This window comes from Pogona vitticeps, chromosome 6 (genome assembly GCF_051106095.1).
Source record: "Pogona vitticeps strain Pit_001003342236 chromosome 6, PviZW2.1, whole genome shotgun sequence".
NCBI lineage: Eukaryota > Metazoa > Chordata > Lepidosauria > Squamata > Agamidae > Pogona > Pogona vitticeps.
The window spans coordinates 42327488-42345051 of NC_135788.1; the positions used below are offsets into that span (position 1 = coordinate 42327488).

Consider the following 17564-nt stretch of genomic DNA (forward strand, 5'->3'; position numbering starts at 1 on the left):
ATGAATGAGCAGCACTCTTCAAAATGCCCTGTCCTCAACAGCCCTGTTCAGCTCTTGCAAACTCAAGCATGTAGCTTCCTTTAGGGAATCAATCCATTCCATATAAAGCAAAAATTTAAATAATGTTCTGAATAAAGGGGAAATGCAATACAGTTCATCTTCCTCCTCCTCTGCTCCTACTGGAAGATGGACATTGTCATAAATGTTAAAGTTATGATTGTGAATGTGGAAACTCTAAAACATGATATTGTAGTTTAACCAAAGCAGCCTACAAGATTCTTAAGCTAAGTTGTTCTCCTACCTACACTTCTTTTCCCTCTTATTTTATCTTCAATGATCAGCAGTAACAATCTGTACTTTTCGTTTCTTGTTATGTGATCAAACTGTTCTAGACTCCTTGGACAGTCTTCATTTATCTTAGTACTTCTTCATTGGTGAACTTCTTGGTCCAAGAAATTCTTAAGATCCTGCAAGAAATCCATATTTCAAATGATTATCTTATTTTATGGTTCAATGATTCCATACCATTCCTTACTGTAGAACCTGGACTATACAGGATGGTGCAATTCATATTCTCACTGCCAATGCGTATTAGTGACTTTTTTTCTTTTGCAAACTTCACCAGTGGAAGTAGAAATCTAACAGCAGAAATCACTCAAAATGAAAAAATTAACTTCTTGACTTTCCCCTCCAGAGGCATTCCCGCACACTCTTTCTTCAGTTTTGTTTTTCACACTACAGGGCATATTGCAGTCTCCCCACTGACATTTTCTAAACAGAAAAATGTCAGGAACAAATTGCATACTACACACTATCAGGTATAGTTTGACTGCTTATAATTCTCATTCATTGTGGCACATAGGGCATCACTGCATCTGTATGTGGGGGAGGAGATGGTAGGATAAAACCTACTATTATCATTGTCATTCCCCATGCAATATATGCAGAGTGTAAGGATACATTGCAAACTGGCTGGGCAGTTCAGAGGTTAGGAGTTCTATTTCCCACTGTGTCTTCAGGGAGAAGAGCTAGCCTGTGTGGTCTTGGGCAAACTGCACAGTCCCAGGGCACCCCGCTTCTGAGTATTCTTTACCTGGAAAACTTTTTAAAGGGTCACCGTAAGTCAGAATTACTCAAGGGCAGGATATAATGTTTATAAATATATAAATATTGTCACAACCCAGAATGGCAGGCCCACTCCTCTTCTGTTTGTGCCTCCCTGGGTGCAAGCCAGGTGCAAAGGGGTAAGTTCAGGTTGTGCTAGAGAGGAAGCTTTCCTTCTTCCTTAATTATATTAATTGTTGCTCCTGAATTCCTTTTACCTTGTTTGTTATGCCACAGGAAGATTGCACCATCTTGCCTCTTTCCCTCTGACTCATACTGGATGCTTCTAGGATCCAGGACATGGGTACTTCCAGAGAATGCTTTTACCCTGCAATTTTCCTGCCTACCTCATTCATGAAATGTTATGCCCAGGCTATAAAAATCCATTTAGGAGGAAAATACAGAATAGCTGCAAAATGTTTTCTGACTGGTAGCATGAGAAACATTCAGGATGGAAGGATCTTATTTTTACTTGCTTTCAATTTCTGGCTTGCCTTCATTGTGTTTTTCCCCAAATGGGAGACATTAAAGATTCAGTCCCACACAATTCTACTCAGACACAACCCACTGAAGTTCAGTGGGACTTACACCAAGGGAAGAAATTGCTTTCCTTCACTATAGTCAGATTCCTGGCTTTGCTCCAGGAAATGCAAGGGGGATTTCCAGAATATCCCGGCCTTGCTGCTTCAGGTTGGCGTTTTATATTTGGGGTATGTATCCTCTGAAAAAGAGGGACGTGGTGGCGCTGCGGGCTAAACCACAGAAGCCTGTGCTGCAGGGTCAGAAGACCAAGCAGTCATAAGAGCGAATCCACACGACGGAGTGAGCTCCCGTTGCTTGTCCCAGCTCCCGCCAACCTAGCGGTTCGAAAGCATGCAAATGCGAGTAGATAATAGGGACCACCTCGGTGGGAAGGTAACAGCGTTCCGTGTCTAAGTCGCACTGGCCATGTGACCACGGAAGATTGTCTTCGGACAAAACGCTGGCTCTGTGGTTTGGAAACGGGGATGAGCACCGCCCCCTAGAGTCAAACATGACTGGACAAAAATTGTCAAGGGGAACCTTTGCCTTTATCTTATCCTCTGAAAAAGTCCAAAACACCCTATTCAAATGATGGAAACATATGCTACTTGTATTTAAATATCATTCAGCTTTTTTGTTATAAAGCAACAATCAGTTGCAAGTTTAGAAACAAGAGCAAAAAAAACAAAGAAATGTTCTGACTCACTGATTGGCTCCTGAATTACTAATACATTTAAAAATAAAAAACAGATTTTTCTTTCAGTCTGCTGCCACAATTCAAGAACGTTCATGCTTAATTTTAGAATGGGGTTGATGACATAACAGACTTTTCCATCGTACGTCAGTGATGTCAAACAGAACAACAGAATTCTGAAACTGAATAGTATCAAAGCTCTGACAACAACAATGATACTGGAACACTAAAACAGGGGAAAAGAAAGATGATGTTCACAATAAAATTGCACTCGAGTTACCACATTTTATCACGTTTAATAAGCTGTTCCTCAATCTTGTTCCTCCACAGCACACAGCTTGGTGACATTCTCCTTCTCTGAAGGCTGCTTGGGTTTTGCCTGTTGGATAGTGATCTTTTGGCTCTGCAGGGAGTGGAAGAGACAAGAAAAATGACTAATAGTTACCCCAAACTTTAGGCAAGCAAAACGAGTCAGCACAAGGTTTATTTTACAAAAATTCATTAACTGGGCACAAAAGAATTGATGCTCTTAGGGGTGCTAGAAGAAAGCAGCAGCAGCTTTGGGCGAGGACACAACTGGAACAAGTCAAATCCTCTTGACCCAAGAGAGGAGAAACAGGGCGGGCCTGTTGCGCTGGGACTCAGCCCTTGAAAGTCTGCCGTAGCCTCTGGACCTGAGAGAGGAGGTGGTTGTCTGCCCAGGAAAGTGAGCGGAATTGGGGCACGATAACTCTGAGGTGCTCTTATCAGGCGCTGTCTCTTCTCCACACGCATTTGTCCTCCTGAGGCTCGGACATGTAGGGGGAAAGAGAAGGAGGGGGAAATGAAAAGGGCAGTGAGGAGGTGACTTCTGGTGGCAGGTGAACTGAAGAGAAAGCAAACCATTCGACGTCAGTTCTTAGTGAAATCTCCTGGCATTCGCCTCGCTCCTCGGGAAGAACTCTCATCTTATTCATCATCATTGTTGTTCTTGTCGTTGGAAAAGTTTTTTTTTTTTTTTGTCTTTTAAATTCCTCTGACCAGTGCGAAGTGTGGAACAATCCCGCACTTAGTTAGAGGCACACACAAAATTCCTCTCAGGAGTACTCTTCACTTTTCTTTTAAATCCCTGTTCCTTTTCTTAAAATAATAATTTAAAAAATCATAAGGGCACAGTTTGGATGGCGGGGGTGTGCGTGTTTGTGTATGTGACTCTTGAAACATCCCCCCCCCCGCGAAGCTCCCTTTCTTTGGGGTGGCGTGTGTCTTCTGAAGTCGGGACTCCCTCTCCCCTGCGTGAGTGAATAGATGTATGCACATATATATGTATTTACCTATGTGTAGGTTGGCGAATGCGTATTTTATTTACACACACATATTTACATACATACATGGGGGGGGGGGGGAGAGAGCGAGAGAGAGTAATGTGTGTGACACCGGCTGGCTGCCTGGCTGGCTGCCCTCCCCTGCCTGGTGTTGGGGGGGGGGCAGAGGCAGGCAGGGAAGCCATTGCCTGTTTAATAGTTGCTGTTGCAGCACTTCCGCTTCTCTCCCAGCGAGAGAGACACGAGTGGCCAGGCCCAGCCGCACCGAGGAGGAGCAGCCAGACACAAAGGGAGAGGTATGGGGAAGGGGGCACCCCATCTCCCCAGCAAAGCGCCGCTCCCCCCCCCCGGCACGGCTTGGCCCGGGAGGGCGCTGAGGGAGAAACGAGAAAGGGCGGCAGGCGAGGGGCTTTGTAGCTGCCCAGGGGAAAGCCGGCGATGGGAGAGCGACCTGGGTTGGCAAAGGAGACGTGGGGGGAGGGAAGGAGAGAGACAGAGAGAAAGGAATTGGGGGGGGGGGAAGAGAGATTCTTCCTGGCGCTGTCAGATCGGAACCCCCTCCCCACACACACACACAACGCCCGCCCGCTCCCCCTGGCTGAGCGGAGGAGAGGCCAGCAGTGGCACGAGGGGTGCCTGGATGTTCAGCTTTCTCCCCGCACCCCCCCGGTCCTGCTTGAGAGAGAAGGCAAGGGATGGGGTGGGGTGGGGGGAAGGAATTGAACGGGGGGCACAGTAAGAAAGGTGTGGAGGGGGTCACTGTGGGTTGAGAAGAGTAGGAAAGCGAGACGCGAAACGTGGGGGGCGGCGCCCCTCCTTTTGGGGAGTAGCTACTCTCTTCCCCCCCCCAGCTCTTTAATCTTAGCGGGAAATGTTAGTCGACCCCTGCCCACAAAGGATTGCAGACCCCTCGAGATGTCTCCGTTTACCCTTCTCCAGGGAGCACCCCCCCTTCCCTTTTCTGGGCAGTGTTTCCCTCTGGCCCGAATTAGAAGTCGCCAATTATGCACCTTCTGAAAAGTATTCCTCCCCCTCTTCTTACTTCCTTTGGTTTTTAATTTCCCCTGTAATCTCTGTAGGGCATCCTTCCCCCAATCCGCCACCACCCTATTTCTGATCAGTTTTTCTAATACTGCCTCTCCCCCAGTACTCTTTCCTTGTTTTCCCCCATAACCTCGCAGGCATGCCCCCCTTCACCAATATTTCCTCCTGGCTAGGCATCTTCTCTCTTCAAATTCTTTTTTCTCCCATGAGCCTTGAATGTTCTTGGGACTTGATACTAGATTGGGGGGCTTGATTGGTCCCTTATATAAAGATTGTAAGGGGAGATATTTAAGGAAATTACTTAATCTCCTTAATCCTGTTAACCATTTATTAATTCTTATAGTATGTGCATATCCCTCCCTCATCTTCCCCCCCCCCCAAGAGCAGGCACTAAATGTTACTGAAAGAAGAGGAGTATTTCTTTCTCCACTCTGAGCCGGGTCTCTGACTCCCTACAAAGCTCAGAGGGAGAAGAAATGTTTCCAAAGACCCAGGCATCCCCCACCTGTCTGTTAGGATCCTTCTTCAAGTGTTAATTCAGTTTCCCTCTCTGTTCCCTGTGGCATTTCTTCTCCAGATTTGGGGTTTGTAGTGGGGGATAGCTATGTCGGATGACGATTCGAGGGCTAGCACCAGCTCTTCCTCATCTTCATCCTCCAACCAACAGACTGAGAAAGAAACCAGCACACCTAAGAAGAAGGAAAGTAAAGTCAGCATGAGTAAAAACTCCAAGCTTCTCTCCACCAGTGCCAAGAGGTGAGATTATTTTTGAATATACTGTAAACTGCATTGTCTGCTTGTGTTTTTTCTTGCCTAGTACTCCTGTAATATTGCTGTTTGTCCAGAACTTGTAGCTTTTCCATGTCAGCATTGGCACCTAGTCCCCAGAAGATTATTTTTCTATTTTCTTATCATATTTCTCATTCATTTGTCAGACCTCCTCAAAATTTAGCCATATTACTAGTATGTACCGCATACTTGTACAGCTTGGAACAAAGAATTTCTCTACTTAATTTCTCCTTTGCTACTGAGTAACTTCATGGCTTTGAGTGAAGAAAGCACTTAGTATAGTCACTTACCAAGATGCACAATCAGTGGTAATATCACTTGTGCAGTACTGTATGCTGAGATTAAAAATTAGGTACCAAGTTGATGTTATCTGACTAGGTGCAAAATACTGGTCTTCCCTATAATCAAGCTATTACAGTCCTTTGTTGTTTGCATTTAGAATTAATATACTGTTATTTTGTTTCTCAAATTGACTAGAATTCAGCACTCTGCTTTCATGCAAAACATCTTCACTGCTTCAATCAAAATCATGAATTTTAATGAAGGCTGAAAATATTTACATTGCACTAACCTCACATTTATGTTCCTATATGTTGCGCGAGTGGCTGGAATTTGAATCAGTGTTTTCTGCATGCTGTCTGATCAGTCCAATGCTCTTGATCTTGTTCCTATTGATGTTAGTAGGACACAGAGGTAATGAAAAGAGAAGTCTTTCTCTAAAGGAGAAGACAGCAGATTCTGCTACTAGATGTTAATAAGTCTTTTTTTTTCTCTGAGTGAGAGATACCAAGAGAGGAAGTACTTTCTTCCCATTGATTTTTATCACTTTCATCTTAAGTGATAAAAATCAATGGGAATTGTGTTACAGATTTCATTGATGCTTAGATTTCCTTCATTGTGCTTAGCATGAGGAAATCTACCCATTCTCATGCATTTCAGTGGTAATGTTAAGATGATCACTTGGCATGCCTTTTGGTTTAGACTCTGTATGGGAAATTGCTGTTATCCACTGAACTTGACAGAGATCGGCTCAGGTCTTGGATCTGTTGATTTTGAGCAAACTGTCTCTTGACCTGCACTGACTGTGAAGTGGGCCTAAGGGCAGTCTCTGTTACAGATCTCTTCAAGATTGCTGAGGTTTGGAAACATTGACTGGTTTATCTCTTAGGACAGCTATCCCCAACCTTTTAGGGACCTGAGGAAGGCGGGGCTCAGGCACGTGCACATTCTCAATTGCATGCGCAAAGTGATGGGGGAGCACGTTTGCCCCCGCCAACACCGGTGTGAGCACTCCCCCATCCCTTCGCGCATGCACCTGACTGCCTGTGGGGGGGGGGCGGGACGTCTGTCTTTGCGGTCCAGTCTGGCTGAGGCCATGGGCCAGCACCAGGCCGTGGACTGGGGGTTGAAGACCTCTGTCTTAGGGGATCTATTTAGTGTGCCTTTATTCTTCTGAATAGATTTTTGTGGCTGTTATGAGAGGAAGGAAAATACTGTGTTTTTACAGTGGAACTTTGTGAATTACTCATCTTCTTTCTTGGTTACTTGACATAGGATTCAAAAGGAGTTGGCTGATATTACTTTGGATCCACCTCCCAACTGCAGGTAAGTATTGATGCATCTCTATTAAATACTAAATGTGCAGCTACCAACAACCTATATTGTATTCTGTGTCCTGCAGTTAATGATAACTTGTTGTGTAACAGGTTGTCACTATAGTCTGCGTTTTCTTGCTGTATGCAATGAGGTGCTACTTGCAAGACAGCAAGGAAACACAAGGCTGCAGGGAAATATAAAGTTTGGTGACATTATATCATTTATTCTCTGTAAGTAAATAATGTACAAGAGAAGTGGTGTGGTTATAGCATCCACACATATACTGTACATATAAGTTTTGGATTTAAGGGAAATTGTAAGGTGCTTGGTTATTTGTTTTCAAACATCATATTTTTGTTTTTAATTAACTAATTATTAATTAATCATATCGTCGGCGTGTGTTTCCTTCTGTCACTGTCACTTATGAAGGACCTTGAAAATGGACTTCTCTGTCACTCCCGCTTTCACCCTGTTTTATAAATCTTATTCCTAGTCACGTTACTCTTATTATTTCCAAAATTTAGAATAAAACAGGAAATTACTTCTTAGTTTCTTTCCAGTTGTAAAGTAGAGTGGTCGAAATGACTAGATAGGCGGGGTATAAATACAATAAATAATAATAATAATAATAATAATAATAATAATAATAATAATAATAATAATAATAATAATAATAATAATAATAATAATAATAATAATAATAATAATAATAGTAAAGTCTTTGTGTAGAGCAGTAAGGCATGTTATAAGAGTGGGTTTTGAACTCCTAGATGCACCTTGAGAGCATGCATGTAATCTGGTGAAGGCACACCCCGGGGGGATGTCGTTAGCTTTTATAAGATCAGTGTTTGAGATGAGTGTTAAAAGATTTAAATACTTTCTGAAAGTACCTGCTGAGCTACTGCTTACCTTATTACTTATACTTTTGCATCCCTGGTGCATTTACATATGGGATAGTAGAGTTCCACTGGGCATTTTGTTCCCGGTTAGTTAAACAAGAAAACTAATTTCAGTATAATCTGTCAACATTTAGGCTACTGTTTCCAGAGAATACCTAATGTTTTTTAAATCTCTTTTGTTTGCCGATAACAGTTTTGAAAATACTTGCTGTTGATGACCATGGCAAATGTTTAAAAATATTTATGGCTCAGTATGTTTCCTGTGTCCACAACAAGTATTATTTCCTTTTTTATTCTTCAGGGAAATGTTGCCATTTAGTAAGTTTCATTTTAAAAACCATTTTTTCCTTATGCAGAAACTGGGAGGAGAATATATGAGGACAGGAAAGGTTTAGGCTTAATGAAGGGCCGCCCTGTTTATTTAATAGGATCAGCTAAAGACCTTTTCTCTTCTATTGGCTAAAGTCTCAATTGCAGTGGATCAGAAACATTACCAGTGATTGATGCCTGAATGAAAAGGAAGTGACTGACATGGATGTATAAGGCTTTAAAGGTCTATGAGTTGGTAGTGTTTGAAAAAGTAACTTAAAATGTGCATGAGAAGTGGCTTTGTTGTGCTTTTGAAGCTTCCTTCTACTTTAACTCATAGTTCAACTCACTGTATGGATTTTGTACCCACTCTTTTTAATTGTGTTTTCTGTTCCGAGCTGAAGTCTATGTCCAAATCATCTCAGTAATCTTGTAACAGTTATATCTCTCTAAACAGCTCTTATATGAACTTGGTGCCTTTCAGGGCTATGTTAGCAAATTACCTTGTCAGAATATAATGACTGTAGATGTGGTTTCTTATTTCGCTAGTGCAGTCTGCTGGGAATCATAAACTTCAAGACACATACAAAGATGTTTGCTTTGCTTAAGCCTTTTGAGGAGGATAAAAATTGGTGTATGCTACAAGCACTTTAAACTATCCTATGATCAGAGGACTCTCACACTTAAGATCGTGTGAGTGAACTGAGATTTAGGCATTTTCAGTTTCTTATCTCTATGATTATTGTTGAATGTGAGAGAAATAGTCTTGATTTTTTGCATAAAGAGGAGGGGTGAAGAGAAAGTGGATGTATCTAAAAGGTTTGTTTCTAATATAGCTAGTTTTAGAGCAATTGCAATTTCAGCACTTTTGCATTTATGGATATTGGCGCAAAAAGGGACATGCAAACTATTCTTAACATTGTTAACATGTTAATTATGTCTTGTTGAAGCAATGTGGCTAGGGAATATAAGTGCACTGAGCGTTTTGAAGTTCATTGCGTTTTCTTTTGTATACTTTGAAATGTGCTTGCATGAAAGAGAACAATTTTCCAGTTAAACATGTAGTCTGGCTAGCATATGTGTTGGATTAATGCCTTTACTGATAGAAGCATCAATTGTGAAAATAGCCAGTGTGTTGTATAAAGGATACTTCGTAAATTTTCTGTTCTCATAAATGTGTGCAGTCTTGATTGAATGAGATATTTCATTGTGGAGTATTAAACTGCATGATATTCCTCATCTCCAAGTGAGAGCAAGTCACACTATGAAAATGAATTCATAACTGGATTGTGGGCTTTTTAATCAGGTCAAAGTAACATGGTGATCACATGGTAGCTGGGTTGGTGTGTGTGTCCTTTTGGGAAAACTTTTAATCTGGTTTTAAGATATGCTGTATATCGGTTGAGGGAGTTATGTGGGTTTTTTAAATGGTTGCAATTGGAGTTTTTTTCCTATGCCGGCTCTTGCCACTTACCGTCTACTACTGTGGTGAGGGAGAGGGAGAATGAAGATCTGCTGGCAAAGTTGCTTGTCCTTTTGGAAAACTTGTCTGCTTCTGTCCCTTTAAGAATGCCCCAGCTATTCCCTGGGAGGCAAAGATCATAAAGTCCCATTTGTACTCACACACTACACCACAGAAATCATGGGTGCATGACTTTGCCATGGTGCAAAACCATTGATCCAATGGAGAGTGGTTTGCGAATGATTCTACATAAATATCACATGAATCCATGAGGATTCATGCCTCAGATCCATTTTTCTTTTGCCCCATTGCAAAGATAGCTGTTCGCTCCTCATGTAGGCTACACATCTCATCTGGCTTTGAGAAGCAAGCACAGAAAGACTGCTTGGTTGTTTTAAAAGGTACAAACAATCCTTCTGATACTTCCGATACTTAAAAGTCCATGTAACAACACTATTGTCATCAATATTTTGTGAAATCTGTATTAACTGCATGAAAATGGTCTTTGTGCTATTTTGCTTAATTTGCACAAAAATTGATTCTCTTACTATCTTCTCATATTGAGAATAATACTTTACTCTCTTGCAGAGTCAGGAGAATAATTTTATGGTTCCTCATATTCACATGGAAAAATGAGGCAATTGGGGATTTAACTGCCATCTCCCACTGTGCCCTGTAGGGATCAAACTGATGCTATGGGAAAGCCCAGATGGTCATACCCTTGCAATACTGGTGGTTGATATGGCTTACAGGATCAAGATGATTCTTCATTCTACCCTTTCCAGGGTTGCAGCAGCTCTTACTGCTCTCAATGCTCCTGGGACAGTTTTAGCAGCCAGAAGCTGGCAATGAATTTTGGATTTTGTAAAGCCTTGTCTTCAGTATAGTTGGTGGCAAGGATTCCAGCGCTGCTGCCCAGTTCATCCCACATCCTGTGGAGTCAGGCCTCATTTCTGCGGAAGTATCATTAAGGGGTACTATTTCAGAAGCTGTATTCAGTTGTTCAGTGTCCAGATGAGCTAGTGTGTGAGGAAGGAGAACAAGCTAGTCTTGTCCTTGCTCTCTCCATCACCACTTTGCTTATGTAAAGTGACAGATCTGAAGAGAAAATGCTCATCTACCCATGAACACTCTCCATGCAACCCAGAACATGGGGAAATCCTGGTTCTAGCTTGAATGGAGACCATTTATGGATTGATGAGCCTGCTCTACTCAGACTCATTACTTAGTGTGAGCAAAGCAACTTGAGAGGGGTGAGACTAGCTTTTCACTTTTAGCCTTTCTGTGTACTGAACACCAAATAGGGCTGGTGTATGTTTTGAAAAACTAGGTTAAGTTCATTTCATGCCAGCTAATATAAGAAGAGATTAGGTTCCCTAAATATTACTGGAAATTGAGGGCAGTGGATCTGTTTTTATTTATATATATATCTGTTGGGACTTTCCCAACAGATCTCTTTAATTTGTTTGTTCTTTCCATATGGTTCTGTTTCTTGCCTTTGTATTTAATCTGTTTGCCTCCAGGCCAAGACTGAACACTGCCAGTGAACTGTCTGCCCATGTTTTGTCGGTTGCACTCCGAAAAGCTTGGATTGTTGCTTCTGTTATTCAGGGAGGCTAACCATGTTACATATTGTTTTCACAAGTGACATAAAGAATATCTTTTAATCTCTCACATTTGGGAATATAGGAAACCGTCTTTAAAAAAAGAATTATAATCTTTTGAAATAGTGCTGTTTAATCCAGAGGATCCAGTTGATCTGCATCATCTTGTCTCTGTAATCAAACACAGTTTTAGAACAAGCATGACATCAGTTGCTGTCTACTGGCAAAATAATATATCAGGCTGCCCTTTTCAGATGCAAGTACACCTCTCAGCATGATCGGTAACAGTGGACATGCTCTTTGTAAGAGAACAAAGATATGCAGGCAATTTTTGAGAAAGTGGCTATTGGCTACAATTATTTTTGGGCAGGAGCTCAACGCTTGTTTTACAGGCATTTGTGTTGGAGAAGTGGTTGATTATAGCACCCTGAATTTGGTTGTAAAATATAGTATCTTATCTGGCAGTGCTTTCATACCAGATTGCTCTTGCAGCTTCTCCATCATAACATGTGATCTCCATCTCTGATCCCAGACCTTCCCCTTTGCTTCATACCTGATAAGAATCTTGATGGCAATGGAAGCACCTCCCTGTATTCACATGGTAATACTTTTCAGGGGATCAGGTTTCGCCTCTCATTTTATGGTCTTGGCTTAATCTTGGTTTGAAATGCTCCAGATGTTGACAGAAAGTGCTTTTCTTTGTTGACCTGGTGCACTTTGGGAATGTGCACTGATGACTAGAAATTGCCCTGACTACACTGACTTGTGTACAGAGTGATTACGGTGGAGCAGACAGAAGAAGAATAACAAATGTGTATGAAACAGAGAAGTAGACTTGGAAGCACTGAGCTGTAGTCTCTAGGAATTTATAAACCCTCATGAAAGGAATAGAAAGAGAGAAAAATGGTTCTCAAAAAGAGGCTTTCTAGAAAACTCTTACTCTGCTAATGCCAGAATGTTAGCAAAAACATTGCCGTGTTTAATTTCAGCTATTTGTGTTATTTTAAATTCCATCTCTTTTTAGTTAATATTGTGGAATTTCTGATGGTTTTGTGCATTTTGGTTTGCTAGCTCAACACTTGTGTAGCAGCCTCCCTGGAAGGGTGAGCAGTCTTCATTTCCCTTGTCGATTTCTAGAATTGCTTTGGTCCTTGCAGTTATAATGAGAAAATTGAACATACATTTTAACTTCAGTTTAAATAGAAGATAGGGCTTTAATATTCAGAGGATCACGTTTGGCTGTGAAGAAATAATGTTGCATACTAGAATTCCAATAAACGTCTCTTTAAAATATTCAGTGGCAGCACAGAATTTAATTGGGAGTTGCACGATTACATTTTACCCGTGAATGGAAAAAGAAAACAGGTGAAGCAATTGATGTTTTTAAAATGGCAATTTGTATGTGCAAAATTCTGAATTTCATAGGCCTCAGCAAAAAATCTCTCTGCAAATTACTACAGAGCACGACCAAGAAAAGCTAGCTCTAGAAACTAGTCAAACATTTTGCCTCTCTAATTGAAACACGAATGTTTTAAAGCTGTTTTTCACATTTGCAACAGCATTGTCAAAATTAATTTCAGGAAAAGTAATAGTAAAGCTAAGATTGCAACATTTGCCTTTTAAATTCTGTTGAACTTCTGAATAGATGTACTACACTGTTATACTTTACCAGGCAGTCCCTTTAGATCGCGTTTATTCTTCACAAATGCCTACAGAACATTATAAACCATTTAACTAAAGTGGTAACAAACAGGAACTTGAGAGAAATTTAGGGTCATACTAGAGAGTAGCAAATGCTTTGTCAATTAATAAATTGCATCTTGGCACTTGTAAATTGTAAAAATTAAAACAAAGAATTGGAAGCAACTTTTAAAGTTGTTTTGTAAGAATATTTCCTCTGTAAGTCTATCCCCATTCTCCACAAGACAATTTGACAGTAGCATTATACTCTACTTTTACATTTTAATTAATCCATGCCAGGAGGTACTAATTCTTTAAACACCTTTGCACATATTGTCCACCACTGGAACTTTGTGCAAAGGCATGTTTTAAGAACTAAGGTTTTAAAATATTGTATCTGTTTTTATTTTGATAGAAATAATATATCAGTATGCATTCATAAGCAGCTGTTCCTCAATCGAAGACTGTAAATGGGTTGTTTCTAACTTTGCCTAATACAGGAACACTAAACAGCTATTAAACAAAGACATTTGTAAATAGCAAGTTCATTTTTCATATGCATGTTTTTTGTTAGTGGTGATGTGATATCAGCAGAACTGTATTAATAGGCAGTACTGTAATTCAAAATCTTTACCTAACTGGAAGGGCATATACTTAAGAAACATTATCTAGTAATTTTAGAGATATTTTTAGTTAGACTGACTGACTATCTCTTATTGTACTATCTTATTGTACAAAACTATCTTATTGTACAAACTTAAAAAAATAACAAGGATGATTAGAGATTGGCTAACTAATTTCTCTTAAGCAGCTTCAGCATGATTTAGAAAGCAATTTTCAGGTGTCTTCTCTGGATGAAGACTGGAATATAAAATTATTTTTTTCTTATTACACTGCCATCACCACTGATGGCAGGGACAGTCTTTATCGAAATCCTCACTTTTAATCTGCTGATAATGTTATAATCCAGTGTTTTCAGATTTACTTATAATATACAGTTTGCACAAGAGTTTGATCATATCAGTTCTTAGAAATTTAATATTGTTCCTTGTGTCTTCACCTACAAAGATGAAAAAACATTTCAAGGTTTTGTTGGTGCATATTAGACTATGTGGTGTCATATACATTGCCTAGTGGGTTTTTGGTTCTCTCTGATGTGAGGGGCTGTTACCAACTGCCATCCGGAGTCTGGCTCAGCTCCCCCTCGTTTTGCAGGACTGAGCCCTGCTACTCCTGATTGTCTCATCCCCTCCCAACATCAGCCACCTGGCTCTGGGGGAGAGAGGACTTTTGAAGCCGAAGGTACTTTCAGGGCCCTACCGGACCAGCATTCCTGCATTGGGGGGGAGCGGAAGATCTTCTGCCTGCCACAGCTCACTGGGTGAGAGACAGTAAGAACTGTGGCTGGGCTGTTACCAACTGCCATTCCGGAGTTTGGCTCAATCTCCCTCCGCTTTGCAGGACTGAGCCCTGCTACTCCTGATTGCCTCACCTCCTCCCAACATCAGCCACCTGGCTCAGAGGGAGAGAGGACTTTTGAAGCCGAAGGTGTTTTCAGGGCCCTACTGGACCAGCATTCCTGCATTGGAGGGAGCTGAAGATCTTCTGCCTGCCACAGCTCACTGGCTCGCTGGGAGCAATCTGAGAGCGGCTTGGGTCCTTTCCCCTGAAAAGGAGAGCTGCAGACCAGGCGGTGTGGTGAACGTTGGAGCCGGAGCTCAGAACACGAAGCCTGTGGAGTTTGCGGCGGCTTTCAGCAGAGCTTGGAAGCTCCTCGCTCGACCCCGGGAGGACATTGTTCCACCTTTGCTGGGGAGAGACCTAGGAGTCTCCCTGAGACTGGAGTCTGGAGCCGGAAATCGCTGGGTTTCCCACGGCTGTCTGTGTGTGTGCTGTGGATGCTGGCGAGCAGAGCGGTTTGTCTCAGGCTCTCGGAGGGAGGTCTTCAGTGAGAGAGCTGAGACGCCTGCGAGGGAGAGAGAGCGAGGGAGTGAGAGCTATCTGCTGTGGGTTTGCCAGCCAGTTAAGTTAAGAAAATCGCCATGTTGGCTGCTTGAATGAGAACTCCTTTCCCTGGACTTACTCTCTCTGATTGCTCTCTTAAGACTATTAACAACGACTTTTAGCTGTCTCTCATAGGAGGGAAATGACAACGATAATACCATTCTCAGTGTGGATTTGATGCTTCTTGTATCTTATAATGTATCTAATAATTTGGGATTTCTACCTGATAGCACTTTAATTGATTTATATATGTATTGTGGTATATAATTTGTTGTATTAATTTAGGGTACTTCCTTTCTTTTTCTTTTTCTTTCTTTTTTCTTTCCTCCCTTTTTCCTTTTTCTTGATATGGAGTGGAGGGCCTGTTTGCCCAGCGAGGGGCCACTGAACATCCCGGTGATCACAGGTAGAAGGAGATATGGCGTTGGCACAGTTCCTACTCGTGTCAGAAGAACGATGAACAGATTGTTTTGAGACTGTGACCAACCCTCAGTATCGAGGTAGCCAGGCCAGCCAACCCTCCACTCTAACTCTGGTACTGTTGAACGCCCGGTCTGTATCCAACAAGCCCCAGGTGATTCACGATCTTATCCTGGAAGTGGATGCAGACCTGGCATGCATAACCAAGACGTGGATTGGCGGAGAAGGGGGTCCTCCCCTGGCTCTTGTCTGTCCGCCTGGTTATGCCATCCAACACCAGGGTAGACTGGAGGGCTGGGGGGGGGAGTAGCCATTGTTTATAAATCCAGCTTAGAGGTTACTAGGCGCTCCTTGGTGGTAAAGCCGGGTCTAGAAGCACTCCACGTGTCACTTGGGGCCAGGGATGGTATTAGGATTTTGCTGGGTTACCGTGCTCCCCACGACCCCGCCACTTCCCTTCCGGAGCTTGCTTGCTTTATTTATTTATTTATTTATTTATCTATCTATCTATCTATCTATCTATCTATCTATCTATCTATCTATCTATCTATCTATCTATCTATCTATCTATCTATCTATCTATCTATCTATCTATCTATCTATCTATCTATCTATCTATCTATCTATCTATCTATCTATCTATCTATCTATCTATTTATTTATTTATTTATACCCTGCCTATCTAGTCATTTCAACCACTCTAGGCGGCTGGGCCGACTTTGTCTCCGTAGCACTTTTGGGATCCCCAAGGCTTCTGGTCTTGGGCGATTTCAATGTGTACACGGGGGCAGAGGTTTCTGGGCCAGCTCTTGAGTTCTTGGAAACCATGGCTTCCTTGAATATGTCCCAACATGTCACCGGTCCCACCCATGTGGGTGGCCATACGTTGGACCTGGTCTTTCCCACTAATTGGAGCAAGTATGATCTGATGGTGACTGACCTCATGTCAGTCCCCTTGTCATGGTCAGATCACCGCCTAATAAAATGTAACTTCTCAGTGGCACTTCCCTCCTTGCAGGGAGCAGGGACCTATTTCTGTTGTCCACCCTCAAAGGCTACTGGATCCTGCTAGATTCCAGGACGCCATGAGAGGTGTTACGGCTGACCTGGCTGGTGCTTCTGTCAAGGATCTGGTTGACAGCTGGTCCACTGCTGCCACTAGGGCTATAGACATGATCGCGCCTAACGCCCTCTCCAACGCAGACCTCGGCCTGCGCCCTGGTTTACTCAGGAGCTTCGAGTGATGAAATGATATAGGAGAAGGCTAGAGCGTAGGTGGAGGAAGAACCCGATAGATTGTAATTGGATAGCTGTCAGTGTCGCAACTAACCTTTACCTGACTAAGGTAAAGGCTGGTTGTTGAACATACTTCGCTAACCGGATAAGCGAAGCTTCAAATCAGCAGGCGGAGTTATTCCGCATAGTGCGCGATCTATCCGGAATTGGTCCGGGTGATGGGCCTCCCCCTAGTCTCTCACCGCACCAATTTGCAACATTTTTTAATCTACAGTGGAGGCCATCCGCCGGGAGCTCTCTCCTTTTTAAAATACAGTGAATCGAGCAGAGATGTCCAGCGCTCCGCCTTGCCCAGTAACTTTCAATTCTTTTCAGCCTGTGACGCCTAACACTGTGGACAAGGTGCTTGATCGCTGCTGGACCACCACCTCCTCCCTTGACCCTTGCCCGGCCTGGCTAATCAAAGCAGCCAGGCCGATAACAACAGAATGGGCTACAGCAATAATAAATGGGTCTTTCCTTGAGGGAAGATTTCCATCTGCCCTCAAGGAGACACTCATTAGGCCCATAAGAAAGAAACTTAATATGGCGGTGGATGAAATTGGCAATTATAGGCCCGTCGCCAATGTTTCTTTCATGAGCAAAGTGGTCGAGAGGGTGGTAGCTGATCAGCTTCAGGCTCACTTGGATGAAACAGATGCCCTCGATCCGTTTCAGTCGGGCTTCAGGTCATGCCACAGTACAGAGACGGCATTGGTCGCCTTGTATGATGACCTTTTGAGGTAGGCTGACAGGGGTAAAATGTCTCTGTTGGTCCTCCTCGACATCTCAGTGTCCTTTGATATCGTCGACAACGGTATCCTCCTGGGGAGGCTCTCTGAGTTGGGAATTGGTGGC

The 17564-nt window shown here is 42.5% G+C and overlaps 1 protein-coding gene across 5 annotated transcripts in view; it reads left to right on the plus strand.

Moving 5' to 3' along the window:
* Positions 1–3620: 3620 nt before the first annotated feature.
* Positions 3621–17564, plus strand: part of UBE2E1 (ubiquitin conjugating enzyme E2 E1) — an 87094-nt gene continuing 73150 nt past the window's right edge. Inside the window, exons 1-3 of one of the 5 annotated variants that reach the window (XM_073003391.2) lie at positions 3621–3920; positions 5336–5424; positions 7012–7062. In XM_073003391.2, coding sequence (XP_072859492.2) covers positions 3624–3920; positions 5336–5424; positions 7012–7062 — 437 coding nt within the window. In that variant the 5' untranslated portion in view covers positions 3621–3623. Of the gene's footprint in view, positions 3921–3949; positions 4080–4144; positions 4313–4513; positions 4645–5245; positions 5425–7011; positions 7063–17564 lie in introns of those variants that run through there. The other 4 variants (XM_020807495.3, XM_073003394.2, XM_073003393.2 and 1 more) reach the window with 4 other exon arrangements.